This window comes from Lepisosteus platostomus, chromosome 5 (assembly GCF_059453375.1).
Source record: "Lepisosteus platostomus isolate fLepPlt1 chromosome 5, fLepPlt1.hap1, whole genome shotgun sequence".
Lineage (NCBI taxonomy): Eukaryota > Metazoa > Chordata > Actinopteri > Semionotiformes > Lepisosteidae > Lepisosteus > Lepisosteus platostomus.
The window spans coordinates 1,238,019-1,247,399 of NC_142615.1; the positions used below are offsets into that span (position 1 = coordinate 1,238,019).

At 52.2% G+C, this 9,381-nt stretch overlaps 1 protein-coding gene across 1 annotated transcript in view; it reads left to right on the forward strand.

The window, feature by feature from the left end:
- The first annotated feature begins 1,437 nt into the window (after positions 1–1,437).
- atf6b (activating transcription factor 6 beta) overlaps positions 1,438–9,381 on the forward strand; it is an 18,588-nt gene continuing 10,644 nt past the window's right edge. The window contains exons 1-7 of the mRNA XM_088632997.1: positions 1,438–1,758; positions 3,614–3,693; positions 4,720–4,801; positions 5,227–5,286; positions 5,455–5,537; positions 6,024–6,177; positions 6,503–6,652. Coding sequence (XP_088489123.1) covers positions 1,686–1,758; positions 3,614–3,693; positions 4,720–4,801; positions 5,227–5,286; positions 5,455–5,537; positions 6,024–6,177; positions 6,503–6,652 — 682 coding nt within the window. The 5' untranslated portion in view covers positions 1,438–1,685. The remainder of the gene's footprint in view (positions 1,759–3,613; positions 3,694–4,719; positions 4,802–5,226; positions 5,287–5,454; positions 5,538–6,023; positions 6,178–6,502; positions 6,653–9,381) is intronic.

A 9,381-nucleotide genomic window follows, 5' to 3' on the forward strand; every position in this document is an offset into this window, starting at 1 on the left:
CAGAGTCTCACCCCAGGAGTGTGTGTGTGTGTGTTACATACAGACTAGAGCACTCCAGAGTCTCACCCCAGGAGTGTGTGACAGTTACATACGGACTAGAGCACTCCAGAGTCTCACCCCAGGAGTGTGTGTGTGTGTGTGTTACAGACTATAGGGAGTCTGTACCAGTATATTTATATATATATATCAGGTATCTGTACTGTACAAGTATCACCTGGTGTTAAATATCTGACCAGACTCGCGAAAGAGATAATACAGCCTCCGGTCACTTTAAACTACTGTAAAATAACTAACTTCTGGGCTAAAACAGAAGAACAACACTGTCTTACAGGCAAAGTTAAAGATATAGCCTTCAAAACTCGTCGTACCTTTTATCTTCTTCAGGACTTACATACGACCACCGGAAAAAACGCACATTTATTTATTTATCATCGATAATACTGAGTAGATAAAACCTCTACAAAAGAAACCGGTCAAATGCTACTCTGTTCTTTAATACTTACAAGGACAAATGCGGTTTCAACGTAACTCAATTAAAAATTTGAGAATCCCCCCCAAAAACGACAAATATAGATATAAATGCCAACTTATGGGGTTCAAATTCGTCACAAACTGTGGCGGCGAATTTATATGTGTGTTTTTTCCTTTCACTTATCTCTTGTGCAAGGCTTTTTCAGCTCTTTTGACACTATTTAACGTTCAATAAAAAAAACGTCTCTCGCCCTCACCTCGGGTTAACGGTCCCACGGTACACAAAATGGCGGCAGCTGGGGGGCGGGAAAGCGAGAGGGGGAGGAGAAAACTACATTTCCCGGCGGCCCCCCGGGCCCGTTACGCAACGCCGCGGTCGTCCTCACGCGCACGGACAATGTGAGCGCCGCGAGTTCCTCTTAACGGCTCGGTAACCAGGCGACGAGCTGAGCCGAGGAGAGGGGGGACGGGGGACGGGGGACGTTTTGAATCCGGATATTTTTTTTAATAAAAAAAAGAAATGTTTTTCTTTCGTTCTTCCGTTTCTGTTTGGTGGACTAACCACACGCGGATATCCCACATCCGGCTTCTAGTACGTTCCTCCTTTGTTGTGGTGTCGGGAAAGAAAGAAAAAAAAACACAAAAACACTTCCCCCTCCGCGCCCAGGCCTCAAAACACAACACGGCCTCCCCCATGGGCTCAGGGAGCCGTCGCTCACAATTAAATAAAGTACCAACATGATACTCATTGGCCAGGCGACACGTCATTTAAGAGATCCCGCGATATCATTGGTTGGCGTGAGCTTTAACGCCCACCGGTGGGCGGGGGCGAAGGCACGGCCGGCGAACCACACGCAAGGCATGGGTCTTCGCCCCGCCCCCAATCCCCTGAGCCCCTGGCGCTCATTGGTCGGATGCCACGCCGGTCTTCCGAGGACGCGCCCGGATTGGGCGAGAGGCGGGACGGGGGGGGGCGTGCCCGGCAGGCGAGGAGCGTGTTTCCTCGTCTGTGTCAATGTGAGCTGGGGCGTCAGATCTTCTCCGGGGTGGGGGGGGGCAGGTCGCGTCAATTAAAAACAAAAACAACAGCCGAAAAATAAAACAAGCGGACGAAAACATTGCGCTGCGCTGCATGAACACCCGCGGCTCTCACTCCGTGCGCTCTCTGGATCGGTGTTTCCGTGCTGCTGTTTCCGCTGGGGCTCGGCGCACCTATGGCGACGGACCTGCTGTCGGAGCTGGACTCTCGCTTCTTCGCCGACAACCTGCTGACCAGCGAGGACTGGGGTGAGTGGGAGAGAGAGGGGTTCATACAGCTACCTGACTGGACACTCCAGTACATGAACACTGCACTGAGAGAGAGAGGGGTTCATACACACACACTGACTGGACACTCCAGTACATGAACACTGCACTGAGAGAGAGAGGGGTTCATACACACACACTGACTGGACACTCCAGTACATGAACACTGCACTGAGAGAGAGAGGGGTTCATACAGACACACTGACTGGACACTCCAGTACATGAACACTGCACTGAGAGAGAGAGGGGTTCATACACACACACTGACTGGACACTCCAGTACATGAACACTGCACTGAGAGAGAGAGGGGTTCATACAGACACACTGACTGGACACTCCAGTACATGAACACTGCACTGAGAGAGAGAGGGGTTCATACACACACACTGACTGGACACTCCAGTACATGAACACTGCACTGAGAGAGAGAGGGGTTCATACAGACACACTGACTGGACACTCCAGTACATGAACACTGCACTGAGAGAGAGAGGGGTTCATACACACACACTGACTGGACACTCCAGTACATGAACACTGCACTGAGAGAGAGAGGGGTTCACACAGACACACTGACTGGACACTCCAGGACATGAACACTGCACTGAGAGAGAGAGGGGTTCATACACACACACTGACTGGACACTCCAGTACATGAACACTGCACTGAGAGAGAGAGGGGTTCATACAGACACACTGACTGGACACTCCAGTACATGAACACTGCACTGAGAGAGAGAGGGGTTCATACAGACACACTGACTGGACACTCCAGTACATGAACACTGCACTGAGAGAGAGAGGGGTTCACACAGACACACTGACTGGACACTCCAGTACATGAACACTGCACTGAGAGAGAGAGGGGTTCACACACACACTGACTGGACACTCCAGTACATGAACACTGCACTGAGAGAGAGAGGGGTTCATACAGACACACTGACTGGACACTCCAGTACATGAACACTGCACTGAGAGAGAGAGGGGTTCATACAGACACACTGACTGGACACTCCAGTACATGAACACTGCACTGAGAGAGAGAGGGGTTCATACACACACACTGACTGGACACTCCAGTACATGAACACTGCACTGAGAGAGAGAGGGGTTCATACAGACACCCTGACTGGACACTCCAGTACATGAACACTGCACTGAGAGAGAGAGGGGTTCACACACACACACTGACTGGACACTCCAGTACATGAACACTGCACTGAGAGAGAGAGGGGTTCATACACACACACTGACTGGACACTCCAGTACATGAACACTGCACTGAGAGAGAGAGGGGTTCATACACACACACTGACTGGACACTCCAGGACATGAACACTGCACTGAGAGAGAGAGGGGTTCATACAGACACACTGACTGGACACTCCAGTACATGAACACTGCACTGAGAGAGAGAGGGGTTCACACAGACGCACTGACTGGACACTCCAGGACATGAACACTGCACTGAGAGAGAGAGGGGTTCACACAGACGCACTGACTGGACACTCCAGGACATGAACACTGCACTGAGAGTAGATCAGCACAGTGACACAGTGACAGAGGCCAGTGTTACAGCTCATTTGCCTGTTCCGGCTGGTGATTGCTGACGTGCAGCGCTCGGCGAGGAGGAAGTTGGGAAGGGAGGTGCAGGCAGGAGATAGTGTCAGTTTAATTGCCTCTGGGATCGGCCCATATGTGTACACAAGATCATAGTGTGAGCCTGGGTCTCTCTCCGTGTCTTTGCACACTGTGAGTGTTACAGCTGCCTGTCTGTACCAGTGTGAGAGTATGGAGGAGGTGATGATGATGATGATGGTGTGTGTGTTACAGATGCCTGTCTGTACCAGTGTGAGAGTATGGAGGAAGGCGATGATGAAGACTACCTGCAGCAGCTGAAGTATGACGCCCCAGTAAGTTCAAGACACGCTGTCTCTGTGGTGATGAAGAGTTCGGCACTGGTGAGGTTGTGCTGTGGTCAGGAGTGGCGTCTGTCTGTCAAACTCACACACACCCATACTCTCACACACTGACACACACTCTCACACACACACACGCACACACACTTAAACTCTCATTCTTTGAACCACATTCACTCACACTCTTTCAATCTCACACACACTGTCACACACACACTCACACTCTCTTTCTCCCACAGCGTCACTCTCACACTCACACACACACTCTCACACACTCTCTCACTTTCTCCCACAGCGTCACTCTCACACTCACACACACACTCTCACACACTCTCTCACTCTCTCCCACAGTCTCACACTCTCCCACACTCTCACACACACACGAGGGAGCACACTGGAGCACCAGGAGAAAGCACTCTCTCCCACAGTCTCCCACAGTCTCCCACAGTCTCCCACAGTCTCCCACAGTCTCCCACAGTCTCACACACGAGGGAGCACACTGGAGCACCAGGAGAAAGCACAGTCTCCCACAGTCTCCCACAGTCTCCCACAGTCTCCCACAGTCTCCCACAGTCTCCCACAGTCTCCCACAGTCTCCCACAGTCTCCCACACACACTCTCACACAGTCTCACACAGTCTCACACACTCTCACACACGAGGGAGCACACTGGAGCACCAGGAGAAAGCACACTCTCCCACAGTCTCCCACAGTCTCCCACACACTCACACACACTCTCTCCAACACTCTCACACACACACTCTCACACACACACACACACACACTGCGAGATGATTCAGAAGGCTGTGGCCCCACCTGTCTGCCTGTGCACCGGAGCACCAGGAGAAAGCACAGAGACAACGTGCAGGCTCCCCACGGAAGGTGCTCTGGTCGGGGAGGGGGGGGCGCCGCTGTGAGGTGGACACGATGGCCACTTTGAGAAATGACCTCGGAAGTGAGGAGGAGGATGGTGGCGAGACCAGGGGCGAGTGACCGTTTTTTTTCCCCCTTATTTTTGCAGTTTGACCATGACCTTGTGCTGACCCTTGACCCCGACAATCGCACATCGCCATGGCAACACCTGAACGAGGACACGCTGACAGGTAAAAGAAAGGACAGGGGTCAGTGTCCAGGACAGGGGTCAGTGTCCAGCAGTTGGGTCAGTGTCCAGGACGGGGGTCAGTGTCCAGGGTCAGTGTCGAGGACAGGGGTCAGTGTCCAGCAGTTGGGTCAGTGTCCAGGACAGGGGTCAGTGTCCAGCTGTTGGGTGAGTGTCCAGCACTTGGGTCAATGCCCAGGACAGGGGTCAGTGTCCAGGACAGGGGTCAGTGTCCAGCTGTTGGGTGAGTGTCCAGCACTTGGGTCAATGCCCAGGACAGGGGTCAGTGTCCACGACAGGGGTCAGTGTCCAGGGTGAGTGTCCAGGACAGGGGTCAGTGTCCAGCAGTTGGGTCAGTGTCCAGCAGTTGGGTGAGTGTCCAGGGCTGAGAAGTGACGAGTCTCTCTCTCTGCGTGTCTGCGTGTCCAGGAGATGGACCAGCTCCGAAGGACCAGATGACCACCACCCCGCCCTTGCCTGCGGACATGTGTGAGTGTCCAGCTCTCCCCGGTGTGCAGTGACCGAGATCTCAACACAGCGAGGGTGTTCTAACCTCTTCTCACCTGTTATTACCCTTCCGTTACAGTCCCATTGCCTGCTTATTACACTGCTCTTGCTGTTATTACAGTGTAATAAGCAGCCTGTGTCCCTCTCCAGTCTTCCAGGTGAAGTCAGAGCCCCTCTCTCCAGCCTCCTCTCTGACCTCTGACTCGTCTCTACCTGCCTCACCGTCCCCTCAGGTATGAACCCCCTTTCTCTCAGTATGTCTGTATGAACCCCTCTCTCTCTCAGTGCAGTGTTCATGTACTGGAGTGTCCAGTCAGTGTGTGTGTATGAACCCCTCTCTCTCTCAGTGCAGTGTTCATGTACTGGAGTGTCCAGTCAGTGTGTGTGTATGAACCCCTCTCTCTCTCAGTGCAGTGTTCATGTACTGGAGTGTCCAGTCAGGGTGTCTGTATGAACCCCTCTCTCTCTCAGTGCAGTGTTCATGTACTGGAGTGTCCAGTCAGTGTGTCTGTATGAACCCCTCTCTCTCTCAGTGCAGTGTTCATGTACTGGAGTGTCCAGTCAGTGTGTGTGTATGAACCCCTCTCTCTCAGTGCAGTGTTCATGTACTGGAGTGTCCAGTCAGTGTGTGTGTGTGAACCCCTCTCTCTCTCAGTGCAGTGTTCATGTACTGGAGTGTCCAGTCAGTGTGTGTGTATTGACCCCTCTCTCTCTCTCAGGTTGTGGAGGTCACAGTGAAGGGGGAGACCCCTCCTACCCCTCCCTACATGTTTGGGGATGTGCTGTCTCCCCCGCTGGGCTCAGTCCAGGTCACAGGAGCAGTGCAGCAGCTGCAGAGTCACAGTGTGGTCACCTCCCTGTCCTCCAGCGCAGGTACACACTCCTGGTCCAGTCAGCAGTCAGGGCAGTCAGGACAGTCAGGACACTGGACAGAGTCCCGAGTTTCTGTCCTGTCTCTCTCTCTCCTCTCTCCTGTCTCTCTCTCTCTCCTCTCTCCTGTTTCTCTTCTCTCCTCTCTCTTAATACTTTTTTTCCTGGGGTGGAGGTGGGTAGGGTGAGGATGTAAACAGGAGTGGTAAATATTAAATTGTGGTTTTGTTTTTCTGTCAATAAAGTCTAGTTGAACTCTCTCTCCTGTCTCTTTCTCTCCTCTCTCTGCTGTCTCTTTCTCTCCTCTCTCTGCCTGTCTCTCTCGCAGTGCTGCCCTCCTCTCTGAAGGCGAGCTCCATTCTGAGCAGTAAGACACCCATCCAGCCCAAACCTGTGTGTGTGGCCACCCTGCCTGTGTCCCAGAGCAGCAGCCCAGCCAAGACCATCATCCTGCAGAGCCTGGAGCAGAGCCACCCAGGTACTGGAGCACTGAGCTGTCTCTCTCTCAGTGCAGTGTTCATGTACTGGAGTGTCCAGTCAGTGTGTCTGTGTGAACCCCTCTCTCTCTCAGTGCAGTGTTCATGTACTGGAGTGTCCAGTCAGTGTGTCTGTGTGAACCCCTCTCTCTCTCAGTGCAGTGTTCATGTACTGGAGTGTCCAGTCAGTGTGTCTGTATGAACCCCTCTCTCTCTCAGTGCAGTGTTCATGTACTGGAGTGTCCAGTCAGTGTGTGTGTATGAACCTCTCTCTCTCTCAGTGCAGTGTTCATGTACTGGAGTGTCCAGTCAGTGTGTCTGTATGAACCCCTCTCTCTCTCAGTGCAGTGTTCATGTACTGGAGTGTCCAGTCAGTGTGTGTGTATGAACCCCTCTCTCTCTCAGTGCAGTGTTCATGTACTGGAGTGTCCAGTCAGTGTGTCTGTATGAACCCCTCTCTCTCTCAGTGCAGTGTTCATGTACTGGAGTGTCCAGTCAGTGTGTCTGTATGAACCCCTCTCTCTCTCAGTGCAGTGTTCATGTCCTGGAGTGTCCAGTCAGTGTGTGTCTGTATGAACCCCTCTCTCTCTCAGTGCAGTGTTCATGTACTGGAGTGTCCAGTCAGTGTGTCTGTATGAACCCCTCTCTCTCTCAGTGCAGTGTTCATGTACTGGAGTGTCCAGTCAGTGTGTCTGTGTGAACCCCTCTCTCTCTCTCAGTGCAGTGTTCATGTACTGGAGTGTCCAGTCAGTGTGTGTGTATGAACCCCTCTCTCTCTCAGTGCAGTGTTCATGTACTGGAGTGTCCAGTCAGTGTGTGTGTATGAACCCCTCTCTCTCTCAGTGCAGTGTTCATGTACTGGAGTGTCCAGTCAGTGTGTGTGTATGAACCCCTCTCTCTCTCAGTGCAGTGTTCATGTACTGGAGTGTCCAGTCAGTGTGTCTGTGTGAACCCCTCTCTCTCTCAGTGCAGTGTTCATGTACTGGAGTGTCCAGTCAGTGTGTCTGTATGAACCCCTCTCTCTCTCAGTGCAGTGTTCATGTACTGGAGTGTCCAGTCAGTGTGTGTGTATGAACCCCTCTCTCTCTCAGTGCAGTGTTCATGTACTGGAGTGTCCAGTCAGTGTGTCTGTATGAACCCCTCTCTCTCTCAGTGCAGTGTTCATGTACTGGAGTGTCCAGTCAGTGTGTCTGTATGAACCCCTCTCTCTCTCAGTGCAGTGTTCATGTCCTGGAGTGTCCAGTCAGTGTGTGTCTGTATGAACCCCTCTCTCTCTCAGTGCAGTGTTCATGTACTGGAGTGTCCAGTCAGTGTGTCTGTATGAACCCCTCTCTCTCTCAGTGCAGTGTTCATGTACTGGAGTGTCCAGTCAGTGTGTCTGTGTGAACCCCTCTCTCTCTCTCAGTGCAGTGTTCATGTACTGGAGTGTCCAGTCAGTGTGTGTGTATGAACCCCTCTCTCTCTCAGTGCAGTGTTCATGTACTGGAGTGTCCAGTCAGTGTGTGTGTATGAACCCCTCTCTCTCTCAGTGCAGTGTTCATGTACTGGAGTGTCCAGTCAGTGTGTGTGTATGAACCCCTCTCTCTCTCAGTGCAGTGTTCATGTACTGGAGTGTCCAGTCAGTGTGTCTGTGTGAACCCCTCTCTCTCTCAGTGCAGTGTTCATGTACTGGAGTGTCCAGTCAGTGTGTGTGTATTAACCCCTCTCTCTCTCTCAGTGCAGTGTTCATGTACTGGAGTGTCCAGTCAGGGTGTCTGTATGAACCCCTCTCTCTCTCAGTGCAGTGTTCATGTACTGGAGTGTCCAGTCAGTGTGTGTGTGAACCCCTCTCTCTCTCAGTGCAGTGTTCATGTACTGGAGTGTCCAGTCAGTGTGTGTGTATGAACCCCTCTCTCTCAGTGCAGTGTTCATGTACTGGAGTGTCCAGTCAGTGTGTGTGTATGAACCCCTCTCTCTCTCAGTGCAGTGTTCATGTACTGGAGTGTCCAGTCAGGGTGTGTGTATGAACCCCTCTCTCTCTCAGTGCAGTGTTCATGTACTGGAGTGTCCAGTCAGTGTGTCTGTATGAACCCCTCTCTCTCTCAGTGCAGTGTTCATGTACTGGAGTGTCCAGTCAGTGTGTCTGTGTGAACCCCTCTCTCTCTCAGTGCAGTGTTCATGTACTGGAGTGTCCAGTCAGTGTGTGTGTATGAACCCCTCTCTCTCTCAGTGCAGTGTTCATGTACTGGAGTGTCCAGTCAGTGTGTCTGTGTGAACCCCTCTCTCTCTCAGTGCAGTGTTCATGTACTGGAGTGTCCAGTCAGGGTGTGTGTGTGAACCCCTCTCTCTCTCAGTGCAGTGTTCATGTACTGGAGTGTCCAGTCAGTGTGTCTGTATGAACCCCTCTCTCTCTCAGTGCAGTGTTCATGTACTGGAGTGTCCAGTCAGTGTGTCTGTATGAACCCCTCTCTCTCTCAGTGGAGTGTTCATGTACTAGAGTGTCCAGTCAGTGTGTCTGTATGAACCCCTCTCTCTCTCAGTGCAGTGTTCATGTACTGGAGTGTCCAGTCAGTGTGTGTGTATGAACCCCTCTCTCTCTCAGTGCAGTGTTCATGTACTGGAGTGTCCAGTCAGTGTGTGTGTATGAACCCCCCTCTCTCTCAGTGCAGTGTTCATGTACTGGAGTGTCCAGTCAGGGTGTCTGTATGAACCCCTCTCTCTCTCAGTGCAGTGTTCATGTACTGGAGTGTCC